General features: G+C 48.2%; 1 protein-coding gene across 4 annotated transcripts in view; it reads right to left on the bottom strand.

Annotated features, from left to right (window-relative positions):
• RASGEF1C (RasGEF domain family member 1C) overlaps positions 1-19,406 on the bottom strand; it is a 109,658-nt gene extending 90,252 nt beyond the window's left edge. The window contains exon 1 of one of the 4 annotated variants that reach the window (XM_055284930.2): positions 19,211-19,406. Coding sequence is in view for 2 of the 4 variants with exons in the window: in XM_063642493.1 (XP_063498563.1) it covers positions 4,894-4,926 (33 nt within the window). In the remaining 2 variants the exon portion in view is untranslated. Of the gene's footprint in view, positions 1-4,194; positions 4,256-4,893; positions 6,859-9,679; positions 10,077-19,210 lie in introns of those variants that run through there. The other 3 variants (XM_055284929.2, XM_063642493.1, XM_055284931.2) reach the window with 3 other exon arrangements.
• Positions 19,407-19,909: the final 503 nt, after the last annotated feature.

Raw genomic sequence — 19,909 nt, 5'->3', positions numbered from 1 at the left:
AATGAGTATGAAATGTTCTTTGGGGGTGATGAAAATGTTTTATAACTAAACAGAGGTGGCAGTTACAGAACCTTTGTAATTTATCATATTAAAAGACTAAAGGAAAAACAACATAATCATCTCATAGATGCGAGAGAGCAATGACAAAATCCAAAATCCATTCCCAATAAAAACTCTCAACCAACTAATAATAGAAGAGAAGTTCCCCAACTGGATAAAAGGCATCTGTGAGAAACCTGCAGCTTACATCATACTTAACAGTGAAAACTGGAAAACTTTCTCCCTAAGATCAGGAAAAGGCAAGGTGATCCACTTTCTTTTTTTCTTTTATAATTTCAACATTTATTTTAGATTCAGAGGGTACATGTGCAGGTTTGTTACATGGGTATATGGCATGATGCTGAGGCTTGGGGTACGAATGATCCTGTCCCCCAGGTACTAAGCACAGTACCCAATAGTTTTTCAACCCTTGTCTTCCTCTTTCCCTCCCCTCTAGTAGTCCCCTGTGTCTACTGTTGCCGTCTTTATGTCCACGAACACCCAGCAATCCACTTTCAATACTTCTATTCAACATTGTACAGGAGGTTCAGTCTAGTATAATAAGACAAAAAAAAAAAAAAAAGAAAGAAACAAAAGGCATCCAGATTTGAAAAGGAAGGAATAAAACTGTTTTTATCTACGAATAATGTGATCATCTATGTAGGAAATGCTACGGAATCTGTACCAAGAGCACTATAATCAATAAATGATTCCAGCAAGATTCCAAGATATGAGATCAATACGTAAGCATCAATTGTATTTCTACCTATCAGCAACAAAATGTTGGAAATGGAAATTTAGAAATACTATTTACACTACATAAAAAATCAAATGCTCAAGGCTCAATCTGAGCAAAGATGTACAAGAGCTGTAGATGGAAAACTGCAAAATATGGCTGAGAGAAATTAAACACGTAAGTAAGTGTCTGTGGGTTAGAAAACTCAGTATTATTAAGATGTCAATTTTCCCAAATGGAGCTATAGACTTTACAAATTGATAAGATGATTCTAAAATTTATTTCAAAATGCCAAGAACTGGAAGAGCCACAACTATTTTGAAAAAGTAGAACAAAGTTGAAGTGCTTATGCTAACTGTCTTCAAGACTTGTTTAAAGCTACAAAATCAAGAGAATGGAGTAATGATATCAAGATTGGCAAAGATCAACTGAATACAACTAGAAGTAGAGTCACAAATATATATGGTCAAAGGAATTTTAAAGAAGATGCAAATGCAATTCAGTGGAGAAAGGTGGTTATTTCGGCCGTGCCTGGTGGCTCATGCCTGGTGGCTCTTGCCCGTAATCCCAGCACTTTGGGAGGCCAAGGCAGGTTGATCACCTGAGGTCAAAAGTTTGAGACCAGCCTGGCCAACATGGTGAAACCCCATCTCTACTAAAAATACAAAAAATTAGCCAGGCATGGTGGTGGGTGCCTGTAGTCCCAGCTACTCGGGAGGCTGAAGCAGGAGAATGGCATGAACCTGGGAAGTGGAGCTTGCAGTGAGCTGAGATCACGCCACCGCACTCCAGCCTGGGCGACAGAGTGAGACTCCGTCTCAATAATAATAATAATAATAATAATAATAATAATAAAAAATAATAATAATAATAATTAGTCAGGCACGGTGGTACATGCCTGTGGCCCCAGCTACTTCGGGGGCTGTAGTAGGAGAATTGCTCGAGCAAGGCTGCAGTGAGCTGTGATCGCACCACTGCCCCCCAGCCTAGGTGACAGAGCTAGACCCTCTCTCAAAAATAATAATAATAATAAAAATTTAAAAAATTACAGAAACAACAGTAAAACCTACAACTATAAAGTTCCTAGAAGAAAATGTAGGAGACAATCTATAAATTGGAGTTAGGTAAAAATTCCTTAAACACCAAAACATGATTTTAAAAATTGACGAAGGGACTTAATTGAAATTAAGAACTTGTGCTCTTCAAAGGACACCATTGAGAATAAAATGGCAGCCAGGTATTGGGTGGAAAATTTATAGATTACCTATTTGATGAAAAGAACCCTCAGAAAACAATAAGAAAATGAACCCAATTAAAAATGTGCAAAATATCTGAACTGACAGTTCATCAAAGATTTACAGGTGGCAAATAGGCATAAGAAATGATGCCTCATATCATTAGTCATCTGGGAAATGAAAATTGAAATCACAATGGGATACTCCTGTATGCCTGTTAGAACAGCTAAAATTTAAAGACTGACAATACCAGATGCAGCATGGATGGAAAGCAACTGGAATTGCCATACACTGCTAGAGAAAATGTATTGGTTCAACCACATTGGAATAGAACTTGGCAGTTTCTTAAAACATTAAATGTGAACCTACCATTTAACCTGACCATTCTGTAGGTATTTATCCAAGAAAAATGAAACACATGTCCACACAAAGACTTGCTTATAAATGTTCACAGTGGCTTTATTTATTTATTATTTTTTTGAGATGGAGTCTCGCTCTGTCGCCCAGGCTGGGGTGCAGTGGCGCAATCTTGGCTCACTGCAAGCTCCGCCTCCCGGGTTCACGCCATTCTCCTGCCTCAGCCTCCCGAGTAGCTGGGACTACAGGCACCCGCCACCATGCCCACCTAATTTTTGGTATTTTTAGTAGAGACAGGGTTTCACTGTGTTAGCCAGGATGGTCTCGATCTCCTGACCTCGTGCGCCCGCCTCAGCCTCCCAAAGTGCTGGGATTACAGGCATGAGCCACCGTGCCCAGCCTAAAATATCTTCTTAATGTTAATTTCACCTTTTTTAACGTGGCTACTAGAAAATTTCAAATTAGGCCAGGGGCCCTCATGGTATTTTGACAGGACAGAGCTGCTACAGATCTGACTACCCTGGGCGGAAAGTCAGGGAGGGACATGCATGGTGACATCCTAAGGATACGAAGAGCCCAGCCAGGACCAGGGGACTCAACAGGACAAGTGTTCCCATCCCCTAACAAACCAACAGAGTGAAGGCCAAAAAACAAATAAAAACCAACCAACCAAACAAAAAGAACTGTTAGAGAATAAAAGAGACTTAAGAGATATAAAAATTGAATGCGACATGTGAGATGTGGATCTTTCCAGACTTGAACAAACCAACTGTAAAAAGATATTTTTGAAGTAATGGGGGCATCAGATTACAGACTGGCCATTAGATGATACTAAGAAATTATTATTAATTTTATGAGATGTGTCAACTGGCATGAAGGTTACGCAAAGTCCCCATCAGTCCGGGAGGAATCCGCACTGTGTCTCAGATTTGCTGTAAGCACCTAATAGGGTTGGGGTGGCAATCAAGGAAGACGGGCCAGGCATTGCAGCCCTGGGAGCTGGGAGATAGGTGTGTAGTGATTCACATTCTTCCTATTCTGTATGGTGTTTTTTTGTTTGTTTGTTTGTTTGTTTTCTGTATGAAAAGGTTGAAAAAAAAAATAAAAAAGAGATTCTTTCTCCCTGAAAGTCCACTGGGCCTGGATGCGGTGTGGCCTTGGGGTGTCCTCCCTGCTTGCAGAGAGCAGGACCCCTGGGCCTTCCTCCCTGTGTGGGCTGGGTGGGGAGGGCAGCCGAACGCGCGGGCTTGGCGCTCCTCTCTCTCCTCATTAAGGTGAGTGGCAACACCACGGATCGTGTTCATTATATGAAATGTGCATCTGTCAACGGCTCTGCTCATGAAATTTGTTAGAGCGCAATAACCTAATTTGTTCCTCTTTCTTATACTCGCTGTTTGCAAAATAGAAGTACATTTTCCCCGGCAAACATTTCAAGAACGGTGACATGCAGATACTTAAGGTCCTTTTCATCATCCAAAGTGCTAATACAATTTGGCTGCACCCATGCGGAAGCATCTGCACAAACTACAGGGCTATGCTCAAGCCCCGGGAGCAGCTGTCACACCCTCACCTCACTCTTTTCAAATCCGTTTCACAATCCGCCTTGCGCACATTCACAAAAATCACTGATTGTACCATTTTTTATTCTCAAGGGGCTTGTCAGCACAGCCCGCTGGTTGGAAGTGCTAAGCTGGAGAAAAGCCCACTGTGGTCAGGACACTGCCACTTCCCAGGTGACTGATGGGCACTACCGTCAGACACTCCAGTCCTGGAAAGTTAGGCGTCACAGGAGACCATCTCCCTACAGCGCTCCGGAGCCTCACTGACCTTCTCCGAGGATTCCCAGCCAGCCCTCTCTCCCCAGCCCACGTGCAGTGGCGGTGGCCAGGGCGGTGGAGCGTACTGAGTGACCTGCTGCAGCTCAGAGCTGCGGCTTCTCCTGGCTCCTCCACCTGCCTCTCTTGTGCTTCAGGTCTGCTGAAGGTTGACAGGGAAACCGGGAAATGGCTGGTGAGGAAGGCCCAGCACCCTCCTGTACTGACGCCATGCTTCCCCTCTGCCTGCAGGATGGTGACCAGGGTGGGGCCCAGTGCCTGCTGCAGAGAACAGCCTGGAGTCGCAGGGCCTCTCAAGCTGGGGCCTTGACCTTGGCTCCTCTCTCCTCTCCTTCTCCAAACACACATGTGGTCTGACTCCTGTCTGACCTTGGAGAGCAGCTGGGGCATCGCGCCCTCCCGCCAGCGTCCCTGGAGCTGACTCCCACCGCAGCCCTCACACAGACATGAGCTCAGGGACACCTTGAGGGAGACCTTGCAGGGAGGTGTCCTGAGGCCCAGGGGCCTAACTTAGTGGTCTCCAAACTGAGAAGGGCGTCTGCAGAGTGCAGACCAACAGGAGGTGCGTGAGAAGACGACACGGGAACTCCTTACAACATGACTGTGAAAATGACTGTGCTATGTAACATTTGCTACGTGAAAAGCTTACCTGTAGCGTACACACGTGTCAAAAAGCACAACAAACAGATACCTGCAGGCCGGCCGCCGGGTGAGGCAGTGGCATGTCGCAATCACCCGTGCATCCTCCCTGCCCACAGATCCTTCCCGTCCAGGTCCCCACTATCTGGAATATTATTAAAAACACTTATTTATTATTAAGGTAGGATTAACAAATAAAAATTGTATCTATGGTGTACAATGTGATGTTTTGATGTATGCAGACACTGTGCAATGGCTAAGTCAAGCTACATTGACCTATCACTTTGCATATTTACCATTTTTTTTGTCGTGTAGAGCTTTTAAAAATTCATTTAAAAACATTTCTTCCTTAACTATTCAATAGAACTCACTAGGGATGCTTCCTCGGCCTGGTATGTTCTGTTTGGGAAGCCTATTAATGATAAATTCAACTTATTTAACAGAAATAGTATTGTTCAGGGCCGGGCACAGTGGCTCACACCTGTAATCCCAGCACTTTGGGAGGCCAAGGCAGGTGGATCACTTGAGGTCATGAGTTCAAGACCAGCCTGGCCAACATGGTGAAACCCCATCTCTACCAAAAATATAAAAAATTAGCCAGGTGTGGTAGCAGAAGACTGTAATACCAGCTACTCAGGAGGCTGAGGCAGGAGAATTGCTTGAACCCAGGAGGAGGAGGTTGCAGTGAGATCACACCATTGCACTCCAGCCTGGGCAACAGTGAGACTCTGTCTCAGAAAAAAAAAAAAAGAAAAAGAAAGAGTATTGTTCAGGTTTTGTATTTCTTCTTATGTCAGTCTTGGTAAGTTATGTCTTTCGGGGTGTTTGTTCATTTTCTCTGAAGTATATCAAATGTATTGGTACGAGGTTCTTCATAGAAATCCCTTGCTATCCTCGCCACCTGGGGAGAATCTGCAGCGACGGCCCTTTCTCCCTCCTGATGTTGATCATTTGTGCTTCCTCTTTTTTTGCCTTGGTTGGTCAAGCTGGCGGGCAATCAACTTGATTCATCTTTTAAAACAGGTATTTCTCTGTTTATCAATCTCTATTCTCACAAGATAAAGTTTAAGGAGAACTTGGCACACCGTGCTTGATAGGAAGCACTCAATAAAAATTCTGTATTTCAAAGCACGACCTAGCTGTAGCATTTCTGAGTAACACCAGGGTAACAATATCCAAAGAGCCTGAGGGCTCCCAGGACCCGACTTCACCCCAAAATGTGGAGCTGGGTGTGCTGCCTGAGGCTGGCGTCGGTGAGGCTCCCCTCAGACCTCACCACAGGGCAGGGCTGCTCTCACTGCTGGGTGCCTGTGGCCAGCCTGCCTCTGATGAGCCTCCTTGTCCCCCTGCAGCACGATCCCGTTCCTGGAGAGTCCCCTCTGGGGACTGAGATTTGGCGTCAGGAAGCAGGGGTGCATCAAGCACACGGGAGCGAAGCAGGGGTGCATCAAGCACACGGGAGCGAAGCAGGGGTGCATCAAGCACACGGGAGGGAAGCAGGGGTGCATCAAGCACACGGGAGGGAAGCAGGGGTGCATCAAGCACACGGGAGGGAAGCAGGGGTGCATCAAGCACACGGGAGGGAAGCAGGGGTGCATCAAGCACACGGGAGCGAAGCAGGGGTGCATCAAGCACACGGGAGCGAAGCAGGGGTGCATCAAGCACACGGGAGGGAAGCAGGGGTGCATCAAGCACACGGGAGCTCTCTGCCTTGCCTCCCTCAGCCAGCAGCCACACACCTGTGAATCACTCGACAATGGCTGGGACAGAGGGGAGCCCGAACCCCGGGACAGCAGAGGGAAGCAATGGCGGGATCCAGGGTGCTGCTCGGGGCAGTGGCGGCCTCTGAGAGTGGACCCAGGCTGGACAGAGAAGGCCTGGGGGTTAACAGAGAGGCGCCCCTGGCTGAGACCAGCTCAGGCCTGAAACCCACGGCTGCTCAGCACGTGTTTGTTGGGTGGTCCACGTGATGGGCAGATGGGAGGCTGTGAGCAGAGAGAGGCCCACAAAGAGAGAGAGTGAGCACAGTCCACGCTCAAAAATAGCCCAGACTGTCAACCGCACAAACCCCAGACGGCAGGCTGAGCTCATGGCCCACACTGGCTGCGTGGCCCTGGGATGTCCCCTTGCGTCCCTGAGCCTCAGTTTCCCCCTCTGTAAATTGATGGCAGCTGCTGTGGGAATTACCTGAGGCCACAGGTACTCAGCCAATGGCACTGTGCAGGTGTTTAAACCGTCACAGAGAGCAGTGGTCATTTTACTATGTATTATTTAGCCAGATGGGCACTTTTGAACACTGTCTGGATTTTAAAACAAACAACTAAACAACTTCCTGGCCAAAGGACCCGGGTAGATATTTCCTCTGCAGGGGCACTAATTAGCTATTCCAAGAGTCCGCACTCCATCCCACGCTTAGTGACATCCACTGCACGTAAAGCAGAAATGCACCAATTAGGATGCCGGTGTGGGACTGGAAGGCCTTGAACTGGCAACAGCAGTGCCTGAGTTAGCTTATTCAAAATTAATAAACCAAGGTGACCCCTCACATTCATGAGGCTTTCATAGATGAGTCTGTAGGACTCTTCCTGGACAGGCTTATGGGGCTTGGCAGTTTGGGGCACCATTGGTGGCAGGACCCTGGGCAGTAAGGCCCTAAGGAAACTGGAAACAGGCAGGACAAAAGCGCACCCTTCTGCAGGCCCCAGCCCCAGACAGCGCCGCCCAGCAGAAGAGGACCAGGACCCCTGCTATCATTTCTGAAAGCGAGAGACATGTCGGGTCCCCAAGAAGGGAAGAAAGTCAAGGCATACTGGACGCCTGCCTTGTCCAGCTCTGGCGTTAAGAGCCCCCTCTGGTGTCTGAGGCCCAGAGCAATCCTAGGAGTGTAAGAGTCTCCCAGAGAGGAAGGAGTGTGTCTTAGTCTGTTCCTGCTGCTATAACAAAATCCCTGAGGCTGGGTAATTTATAAGTAGTAGAAATGTATGCCTCACAGTTCTAGAGGCGGAGAAGTCCAAGAGCAAGCTGCTCTCTGCTCCACAGAGGGTACCTCCTTGCTGCATCTTCACGTGGGGGAAGGACAACAGCTCCCTCATACCTCTTTCTTTTATAGGGGCACTAATTCCATTTTTTAGGGTACTACCCATTAAAGGCTCCACCTCTCAATATGATCACACAGGCAATTACGTTTCAATCTATACCATTCAACAATTACGTTTCAGTATATACCATTCAACAATTACATTTCAATCTACACCATTCAACAATTATGTTTCAGTATATACCATTCAACAATTACGTTTCAATCTATACCATTCAACAATTACGTTTCAGTATATACCATTCAACAATTACGTTTCAATCTATACCATTCAACAATTATGTTTCAGTATATACCATTCAACAATTACATTTCAATCTATACCATTCAACAATTACGTTTCAGTATATACCATTCAACAATTACGTTTCAATCTATACCATTCAACAATTATGTTTCAGTATATACCATTCAACAATTACGTTTCAATCTATACCATTCAACAATTACGTTTCAGTATATACCATTCAACAATTACGTTTCAGTATATACCATTCAACAATTACGTTTCAATATATACCATTCAACAATTACGTTTCAATCTACACCATTCAACAATTATGTTTCAATCTACATCATTCAACAATTACGTTTCAGTATATACCATTCAACAATTACGTTTCAACATGGAAATTTGTGGGGGGACACACTCAGACCATAGCAGGTGGGTTCAAACCTAGGCCTCCGTGACCAGGGCACCTTCTGCTGCTTCTGGGATCCTTTAGGGGGTCCTGCATGAAATGGGGCTGGCGAGGATCTTTGCCAAGAGTAGGAACCCAGGGAGGCAGAGCTGGGCCCACAGGTCCAGGCCCTGAGGCTGGAGGAGTGAAGGAGTAGGAGAAAGCCCCCAGGAAGGACTCCCAGAGGGTAGAAGGGAAACTGAGGCAGGAGCCCAACAGTACCACAGCACATCCTGGCAAAGCCTACCCAGGCCCCCAGTGGTCTCAGCCAAAGGGACCACATCTCTCCTCCCCAACCCCCACCTGCCACCCCCTGCTGGCAGACATGCAGCCCCCAGGAGTGGAGAGGACGGGAGAGGTGGCAGGGGGTGCCTTTCTCCTAGAGAAGCATCACATTCTGCAATTTTAAAACAATTCTGACTCAGAATGCTTAGCCTGCATTGAGTTTTTAAGAAAGAGTCCGACAAATCCAGATTATGGGAGAAAATGGATGCAAGCTTTCTACAGGAATGACAAAAAACATGTGGAAGTACTGCTGTAGATTAAAAGGATCTAAAAGACACAGCAAATATCCAAGCCTTCATCACTGACCGGATCCTGGATATTAAAATAAGGCCAGAAAGGACACTAAACAACTAACAACTAAACAAACAACTAAACAACTTCCTGACCAAATAACCCGGGTAGATATTTCCTCTGCAGGGGCACTAATTAGCTATTCCAAGAGTCTGCACTCCGTCCCACGCTTAGCGACATCCACTGCACGTAAAGCAGAAATGCACCAATTAGGATGCCGGTGTGGGACCGGAAGGCCTTGAACTGCTAACAGTGGCGTCAGTTAGCTTATTCAAAATTAATAAACCAAGGTGACCTCTCCCTTCCCTCCCTCTCTCCCTCCCTTCCCTTCCCCTTCCCTCCTCTCCCCTCCCCTCCCTCCCTCCCTCCCTCCTTCCTTCTTTCCCGGATGGGATCTTGTTCTGTGGCCTTGAACCCCTGACCTCAAGCGATTCTCCCACCACAGCCTCCCAAAGCGCTGGGATTACAGGTATCAGTGACCTCACCTGGCTCATATTAAATTTCTTGAATGTCCATTCAAATTGTGGTTTTGTAGAAGAATTTCCGTGTTCTAAGGTGATGCTGATGTCTTGATTCCTGCAGCTTACTCTTAAATGGCTTAGTAAAAATAATGAGCAAATGTTACAAAGTGTTAAAAATTGGGCCAGACTTGGTGGCTCACGCCTGTAATCTCAGCACTTTGGGAGGTCGAGGTGGGTGGATCACAAGGTAAGGAGTTCAAGACCAGCCTGCCCAACATGGTGAAACCCTGTCTCTACTAAAAATACAAAAATTGAGCATGGTGGCACGTGCCTGTAATTCCAGCTACTCAGGAGGCTAAGGCAGGAGAATTGCTTGAACCGGGACCTGGGAGGTGGAGGTTGCAGTGAGCCGAGATTGTGTCACTGCATTCCAGCCTGGGCTACAGAGCGAGATTCCATCTAAAAAAAAAAAAAAAATTGATGGATTTATTTAATAGATGAAGAGTACATCTTTTTTTTTTTTTTTTTTTTTTTTGAGATAGGGTCTCGCTCTGTCGCCCAGGCTGGAGTGCGGTGGCGCGATCTCGGCTCACTGCAAGCTCCGCCTCCCGGGTTCACGCCATTCTCCTGCCTCAGCCTCCCGAGTAGCTGGGACTACAGGTGCCCGCCACCACGCCCGGCTAATTTTTTGTATTTTTAGTAGAGACGGGGTTTCACCGTGTTAGCCAGGATGGTCTCGATCTCCTGGTCTCGTGATCCGCCCGCCTCGGCCTCCCAAAGTGCTGGGATTACAGGCGTGAGCCACCGCGCCCGGCCAAGTGCACCGTTCTTTATGGAGCTTTTCAAGTAAAAAGGTTGCAGCCATCTCTAGGTCCCCAGAGATAACGGCGGCCGCCTAAATCCAATCCTCTCCTTGGTAAAAGCCAATATGGACCAAGCAGGAGAGCGAATAAAACCATCCATGCCCATGCCTCCAGCATGAGTAGGAAACAGGGCGTGCACTCCTCTAACTGGTGTGGGCGAGGAAAGAACACCCCAACTTTCAGAACCGGCTCCAGGGCCCACGCTGGCATTGGTGGCGTGAGGGCTCGGGGAGAGGCACTGTGGGAATGAGGAGAGGGGAGCTGGGGCCAAGAACTATGAAAAAAAGAAAGTCCTTTAGCCAAGTGTGGTGGCAGGTGCTTCTGGTCTCAGCTACTGTGCAGGCTGAGGTGGGAGGATCGCTTGAGCCCAGGAGTTGGAGGCTGCAGTGAACTGTGATCGCACCAGTGCACTACAGCCTGGGTGACAGAGCGAGACCCTGTCTCCAAATAAAAACAAGAAGAAGAAAGTCCCACCCCACATGGGGAAACAGAGCACGCCTGGAGGTGGGTGTCGGAGCACTGGCAGCTGGGGAACCGAAAGGAGACAGCATTCGGGCCCGGAGGTGGCTGTCTCAGGAAGGCCCTGCTTCTAGGAGCCAGGCATGTGGCCTGGAAGTAGAGGCAGCCTTCGGAGGCTTGCTAGTAACAGACAGGAAGTAGCCAGCCTGGACATTCAAGGACCTACGGAAGCCAAAGTGAATATTGTAAACTCAGAAAACACAAGTCCACTCCCGCCTCCCAAAGCACGAGGAAAATGGTGCACTTCACTACAACAACAGGAGAGGGCGCTCTTACACTAGGAAACCTACTACAGTTCCCACGCCCCCAGCTCCTGCCTGTAGCCATCTGTTACTATTGGTCCAGGTAAATTAAGACACTTCTAAGCTAACAGATAATATCCATACAAAGCCAGTATAAAGAGTCGACACTAATCCTTCCCACAAACCCCCAATTTACAAAGGGAAAAACGACAGGCAACACCTCAACTTGAATCACCTAATGCTATGGTCTGGAAGTTTACGTCCCCCCAAATTTATACATGGAAACGTAGTCCCCAGTGTGATGGCATTTGGAGTGGGGCTTTTGTGAGGTGATTAGGTCTCGAGGGCAGAGCCCTCATCAATGAGATTAGTGCCCTTAGAAACGAGGATCCAGAGAGCTCCCTCGCCCCTTCCTCCATGTGAGGGCGTGAGGAGAGGAGCCATCTACAAACCGGGATGCGGCCCTCACCACATACCTTGATCTTGTACCTCCAGCCTCCAGAACTGTGAGAAATCGTTGTTTGTAAACTAACCCAGTTTCTGATATTTTGTTAGAGCAGCCTGAACAGATGAAGACACACTAAAAATTCAGACACGTGAAGAAAATCTCTACATTATACATTCAAAAACTCAACAGAAATGGACCCCAGAAAAAGGTAAATGTGAAATCAGAGTTGCCTGAACTCATGAAAGAAAATGAGGAAAAGACCATCACCTCAGAAATGAAGACTGAATTAGAAAATCTCTTAGGGAGAACAGATTTGACTAAAAGCTTAATAGTGTTCATTAAGGAAATGAATGAAAACGACCATAAAGCAAAAATAAAATTCATAGAGAAAGCAATCTAGAAGACAGATGAAAAACAGATCTAACACAAACATATTACTGGCATCCCTGAAGAAAAAAGGTAAAATAATGGTACATAATGAACATTTAACACTATAATCTAAGAAAATGTTTTAGAAATAAAAGAAGACTTGGCCGGGCACGGTGGCTCACGCTTGTAATCCCAGCACTTTGGGAGGCCGAGGCGGGCGGATCACGAGGTCAGGAGATTGAGACCACGGTGAAACCCCGTCTCTACTAAAAATACAAAAAAATTAGCCGGGCGTGGTGGCGGGCGCCTGTAGTCCCAGCTACTCAGGAGGCTGAGGCAGGAGAATGGCGTGAACCCAGGAGGCGGAGCTTGCAGTGAGCCGAGATCGCGCCACTGCACTCCAGCCTGGGCGACAGAGCGAGACTCCGCCTCAAAAAAAAATAAAAAAATAAAAGAAGACTTAAATCTGCATATTCAAAGAGTCCCCCACATACCTAAGATCATTTCCAAGAGAATGCCTAGTAAAATTAGACTTTTAAAATAAAGAAAAAAAATTCTTTGGAGCTCCAGAGAAAGAATCAAGTCACTTACAAAGGAAAGAAAGGCATGTTTATATCAGACATCTTGTCAACAATGTACAAGCAATACAACCCATAACAACATTTTTAAAAATTTAGGGACAGAAAGTAAGAGGCAAGGATTTTATAACCAGCCAATCTATCCTTCAAGTAGCAAGAGTATAGAAAGAAAGCAAGCAGGAAATACAGTACTCACAAGTCTTTCTTAAGGAACCAACAGAAGCTAAGCTTTGTCCAGTCAAAGGGTGACTGGGAAAACTTTGGCAAAAATAAATATTAGTAATCAGAATCCAGCACCATTGTGGCAGGCAGTTTCTATTCCAGCACCATTGTGGCAGGCAGTTTCTAATCCAGCACCATTGTGGCAGGCAGTTTCTATTCCAGCACCATTGTGGCAGGCAGTTTCTATGGCGTTCACCCACATGATCTCTACCTCTTGGTGTTCACACATTTGGGAATGGGTGGGGCTTATGACTTTCCTCAAACCAATAGACTATGGCAACGATGATAGGATATCACCACTGGGATTATGTTACGTTGTTATATCATGTATGTCATGTTATACTATGTTATGTTTTGTTATGTGATGACTCTCTAGGGACTCTTTGCTGGCTTGACAGAGTAAGCAGTCATGCTGGGGAAGCCCACGTGACAAAGAACTGTGAGTGGTCCTGAGGAACTGGGGGTGACCCTTAGAAGTTGAGGTTGGCCTCCAGCCAACATCCAGCCAAAATTTTAAGCTCTAAATGTAACTACAAAGAACTAAATACTGCCAACAACCACATGAGTGGGGGAGCAAACCCTTCCCTAGCTGAGTCTCTACATACGAACCTAATGCCGTCCACCACCAGCACTCAGCTAAGCCATGCCCAGGCTCGTGATCCACAGAAATGATGAGCTAATAAGCCATGTGTTGCTTTAAGCCACTAGGTCAATGATAACTTATTACACAGCAATAGATAACTAATACAATGATACCAAAACACACTACAGGCTGGGTGCGGTGGCTCACGCCTGTAATCCCAGCGCTTTGCGAAGCCAAGGTGGGAGGATCACTTGAGGCCAGAGTTCGAGACCAGCCTGGCCAACGTGGTGAAACTCCATCTCTACCAAAAATATAACTGAACCGGGCATGGTGGTGCATGCCTGTAGTCCCATCCACTTGGGAGGCTGAGGCAGGAGAATCGCTTGAACCCGGGAGGCAGAGGTTGGAGTGAGCCAAGATCATGCTACTGCACTCTAGCCTGGGCGACAGAGTGAGACTCTGTCTCAAAAAACAAACAAACAAACAATAACAACAACAAAAAAGTGAAATTTGGGGGAAAGCAAAAGTTGTATGTAGCTTTTTGACTGTGTGGGGGTCAGCATACCTAACCTTCTCATTGTTCAAGGGCCAACTGTAATTGCTAAACTATATTCCATTGTATGGACATATATCTTGTTTATTTATTCACCAGTTGATGAACAACTGCGTTGTCTCTACTTTTCTGGCCATTATAAGCAATGCTGTTATGAGCATTTGTGTACAAGCCTTTGTGTGGACATTTCATTGTTTTCATTTCTCTTAGATTCCTGGGAGTTTTTATTTTTTAATTTTTATGTTTAAATTTTAAAGAAACTGCCAAACTATTTTCTACATCATGTCCAAGCGGGACTTATTTCAGAAATGCAAAGATGGCCTAGTGTTAATATTCATACGTTTTGTGTCTGTTTACCTCAGCCTAGTCCCAGACCTGATATTGGGAAATCCATCACATGACTCATTATGTTAATAGTAATAAGGAGAAATAGCAGATCATTATCTCCACACATGGCTCTAACAAAGGTCAACACCAATCCCGATTTTTAAAACCACCAATAAAATAGGAGTCAATGGATATTCCTCTATCTATCTATCTATCTATCTATCTATCTATCTACCTATCTATCACCTATCTATCATCTATCCGTCTATCTCTTCCCATCCTAATGTCAGCATCTTTCTTAATAGGGGAAGTATTAGAGGTCTTTTTACTAAGGTCAGGAACGAGGTAAGGAGGCCCACCACATCCATTATTTAATACTGAATTGGAGGTGTTCAGCCAATTTAATTAGATAAAAGAAAGCATAAAAATCAGTAGAGAAGCAGTAAAGCTATTTGAATTTGTAGATGACAGAATGACTAACAGAATCAAAGATATGACTAACAACAGGCTGGCCATGGTGGCTCATGCCTGTAATCCCAGCACTTTGGGAGGCCGAGAAGGCAGATCATCTGAAGTCAGGAGTTCGAGACCAGCCTGGCCAAGATGGCGAAACTCCGTCTCTACTAAAAATACAAAAATTAGCCTGATGTGGTGGCAGGCACCTGTAATCTTAGCTACTTGGGAAGCTAAGGGACGAGAATCACTTGAACCTGGAAGGTGGAGGTTGTGGTGAGCAGAGATCATGCTACTGCACTCCAGTCTGGGTGACAGAGCGAGACTCCATCTCAAAAAAAAATAAAATAAAATAAAATAAAAATAAAAATAAAAACTAACAATAAAACTAACAATAAAAATTCAGGTAAGACAGAAAGATATAAAATAACATACACAAAACAGTAGCCAATTCAAAGATATAATTGAAGAAAAAACATTTATAGTGGCAACACACAAGATAAAAATACTCATGAATAAACTTCATAAGAAATATGAAAAACATGTATGAGGAAAACTTCAAAAGACTCCTAGAAGTAGTCTTGACAAACAGAAAGACATCTCTCAGTTTTAGATAAGATAACTTCATAAAGATGCCAATTATCCTAAAGTTAATATACAAGCCTAATATAAACTTAATACGCTCTCCTTCCCCGCCCAAATACCAGCAACATGCTGCAACAGCCAGGAAATCCTTGCAGTAAAAAGCGGTGGAAGGAACTTGCCCACCACATATTAAAACACAACAAGGAGAGTTCAGCCCAATCTCTCTCCTCTACTGCAATGGTCTTGAATAAAGTCCTCTTTGCCATTATTATTATTATATTATTAATTATTATTATTATATTATTTATTATTATTATTATTATTATTAGAGACAGAGTCTCACTCTGTTGCCCAGGCTGGAGTGCAGGGGTACGATCTCAGCTCAGCTCACTGCAAAATCTGCCTCCCGGGTTCAAGCGATTCTCATGCCTCAGCCTCCCAAGTAGCTGGGATTACAGGCATATGCCACCATACCCAGCTAATTTTTTATATTTTTTGGTAGAGACAGGGTTTCACCATGTTGGCCAGGCTGGTTTCAAACTCCTGACCTCAAGTGATCCGCCCACCTCAGCCTTCCAAAGTGCTGGGATTACAGGCGTGAGCCACTGTGCCAGGCCCTCTTTGCCTTTAAATATATATATTTTTTTCTCTCTCTCTTTCTCTCTTTTACCAGTATGTGAACAGATGGAATAGACAGACCTGTGAAACAAACTAGAAAGCCCAGAAACAGGCCCAGGGCTTGGATTTTTAGTGTATGATGAAGGTGCATTTCAGATCACTGGAGGAAAGATGACCTTTTAAATAAATGGCTTTGAGATAGAGTGCTAGACATTTAGAAAAAGATTAAATTGGATCCACAGACTAAGTACAAAACTAAACAAATATTAGAAAACACAGATGATTGCTTTATAATTGGGCTTTTCATAGTTAGAAAAGTCTAAATATGATTCCAAATCTATGTGAAAAGATGTCCAATTTCATTTATAATAATAGAAATATAAATTTAAAATACACTGAAATACTGTTTCTCAGCTCTCAAACCAGCGAGGCTGTGGGGAAACAGAAGACACTGTGATACATTGGTGGTGGGAATGCAAAATGGTGCTACCTCTTGACAGGGAATTTGGGGCTAGCTAACAAAATAAATCCACATTCACTCCTACTTCTCGAAGTGTGTTCTAAATATACACCTTTGCAAATACTAACAATACAGTTGCAAGGTTATCCATTACTCCTTTATGTTAAATTTAAAAAGGCTTGGAAAAAAACCAAAATTGTTCATCCACAGGACATAATTTGAATAAACAATAATAGTACAGCCACAGAACGAAATACTATGTGAGTGTAAAACAGAATGAGACAGGTCTCCATGAACTGGTAAGAAGTTACTTTCAGGACATACTTCTAACTGAAGAAAAACAAGGAGCTGTACAGCTAACTTTTGTGATAATGCTTAAATGACTTGTTTTGCAGAAAGAGACACAGGAAGGATAAACCAGAAAATATTTTAAATGGCTACCAATGGTGTGGGAACAAGGAAGAAGATGCAGGAGTGGGATTGAGACCTTTAAGGATAGCTTTTTAATAGTTTTGACCTTTCAACCATGTGTTCTACATATTCAAAAAATAAAATTACATCCTAAAGTCTAAAGGAAAAAAAGCTCCAAATTGAATGCAAGTAGAAACACACGAAGCTAACAGTGTGTCCGATTGATAACATCATCACACAGCACTCCGCCTGCACACCCGTGGAAATCCCGATGCTGACCTAGTAGGTGTTGGTTGGCTTTGGTGCGGATGCAGTAATTCTGAAACTATTTCGGGGTGCATTGCAGAGCTTAAGTAAATGATTAAATACATTCACGTTTGGGGGAACAAGGTTCTCACTGCAGGAGAAAGAGAATGGAAATATTAATTTTTAGTAAAAAAGAAAGGTGCCTTGGCTTGGCCCACTGACAAGGCCTAGAGGCAGCGAGTGCACGCCCCACGCTAAGCCCGGGTCCCACACAAGGAACCAAGGCCCCTTGGAGAAATGGCTGACTCTGGATGTGGGTCCAGGTACAAGTGAGAGCTGGAACCACCTCAGAGACTGGCGGGGACATGGCAGGAGGGTGCAGACCCCGGCCTGAAAAGGGCCAGTTCCCGGGCAGGGCCCCACATCTGGCGGCCTGCGGGCTCCTGCTCGCCAGTCCCGCCCGGGCTCCGCAGCCTGTCTGTCCCTCTCTCGCCTGTCCGTCTGTCCGTCTCTCGCCTGCCCTCCGTCTCCTGCCCTGGCAGTGCGCCCACCCGCCGCCAGGGGCAGCCTTTCAACTCCCAACCTCCAAACGCCCTGGGGGCTGCCCAGGACATCCAGACCCTGTACTGTCTCGGCTCCAGCTCCGCCCCCTCCTGCCCTCAGGGAACTCACCCGCGCGGTTCCCCCAGGCTACCCGTCCATCACAGCACAGGCAGGGCTCCCCGCCCAGGACAGCCTCCCTGACCAGACGCAGGCTCCGCCGCGCCCTGGTCTCCCTCTGCCCCAGTCACCCTACTGCATGTTCTTCCCAGCACGCATTCTTGGCCATGTCCTTGCTTTTCCCTCTGATTCCTTGTGAGCACTTACAGGGGCAGGCAGCAGGCGGCACACAGTAGGCGCTCAATGAATGTGGCCAGTGAGTGGACAACCCTAGTCCCCCTCCACCGGTCGCCTGGCCCCGTGGCTGCACTATGGCTGTTGAAGCCAGTCCTACCAGAGGTGGGACCCCAGCGTTGCCACTCCATGGTCCCGCCCCTCTCTAAACCTCAGTTACTCCACCTGCCTGGCAGGCAGAGCTTCCCAGGACTCTTCTCAGGCTCCCGGGGCTCAGCAGAACTTCTGTCTCCCCCGCAGCCCCAGAAGGCAGGAGGTAGGGGCCCGGAAGAGCTCCTCTATCACCCCAACTTGCCAGCTCTGTCTTTCCCACAGTTTCCCACGCCCACGCTGAGCAGGGGGCGGCGTCGGCAGCACCCTTCCCCAAGTCCCCCCAAGCATCGCTTTCCCAATCTAAATACAAAGAGTGGACCAGGTGGTCCCTTGATGCCGTCCGCTGTCACTGCGTGAGGGACACACCCGGGACTCCCAGCAGACCCCACTGTTCTCGCAGACCCTCTGACAGTAGTAGTAGCGCTGGTCCTTTCCTCAAATCCGATCCCATCCTCAAGGGCGACAGCACCCTCTTCCCCCAGGCGCAAGGTCCTTTCCGTTCTGCACCTGCACTGGCAGGTCTGCCTTCCCGTCCCCATTTCATAGACGTGGAAACTGAGGTCCGGTGCGGGTGGAGGCTTTGGTCCAGGCTGGCTTTTCCTGCCACTCGAGTGGCTGAAAGAAGCTTGTTCCTCGCGCCCAGCAGGGACTGGGGGCGCGCGGCAGAGCCCGGTCTCCCGCCAGGTGGCCGGGGGTGTGCCCTTAGGGTCCCCTCCCCGCCACGCCTGCGCCTCCAGTCCCGGCAGCCGCGCGGACCCCGCCCCTGCTGACCCCGGCGCACGCTCCCGCGCCGCGCGCAGCCTCCCGCCACCCGCCGACCCCGCCGCGCAGACCGCACACTCACGTGCGCCGCGGTCCCGGCCCCGCCGGCCGGCCACGCGCACTGTCACCACGCGCGAACCTGTGCTCTGGGTCAGGCCCGCGCGTGTCCGCCAACGGCCCGGACACCGGCCGTCCGCGCCGGGCTCGCTGCCCCGCACCCACGCCGCGACCTGGCCCGCGCCCCGCGCCCGCCGGCAGCCCTCCCCAGCCCCCGCGAGCCCGCGCCCTTGCCCGCACCGCCAGGTGTCTCCCGGCCGCGCACCACTCACCGGCTCCCGGCGCGCCGGAACTCCGGGCCCGGCCCATGGGCAGCGCCCGGTGCGAGCCTCGGCGCCGCGGACCGGGACGCCGCGGACCCGGGGCGCCGCCCGCCGCCGCCGCCGCCGCCGCCGCCGCCGCCGCCTCCCGACCGCCGGCTCCCAGCGCAGCCCGCACGACCGCCTGGCCGCGGCCCCAGAGCAACGCGGCGCTGCGCCCCCTCGTGGCACTCAGGGAGCGCGGAGCGGGCGGGGCGCGGGGTGGAGCTGCGGGAGCCGGCGGGCGGCGCTGCACACCAGGGCCCTCTGCGCCCAGGCCGCGGAGCCAAGCGTCCCGCCCTGCGTTCAGGCCTCCGCGGCGGCTGGCCTCCCGCGCCAGGACCACCCGCTCAGGCCGTCAGACGCTGCCCTCCCGAGCGTGGACCCTGGCGGACTCTGCGCCCGAGCTGCCCCAGCCTACACCTCACCTGGTGGGCCTCTGGCGCCCCAAAACCCAGTGCAGCCTCTCTCCTCAAGACTGGGCCCGGCCCGGTTCTCTGGACTGGCCTCCTACCATGGCCACCTAGGTTGTCTGTGTCCCCCAGTGGGACATCCCTGGGTGGGCATCCATCAGGGGATGAGGAAAGGGCACCCCACCCCCAAACTTCTCAGTGCTCTCCCGTGGCCCCCAGGGAGGGTGGACACCACTTTGAAGACACCGGGGTGCTAGGA

This window comes from Symphalangus syndactylus, chromosome 7, assembly GCF_028878055.3.
Source record: "Symphalangus syndactylus isolate Jambi chromosome 7, NHGRI_mSymSyn1-v2.1_pri, whole genome shotgun sequence".
NCBI lineage: Eukaryota > Metazoa > Chordata > Mammalia > Primates > Hylobatidae > Symphalangus > Symphalangus syndactylus.
Note: the sequence above shows the minus strand (reverse complement) of the source record. Positions and strands in the feature narration are given on the sequence as shown.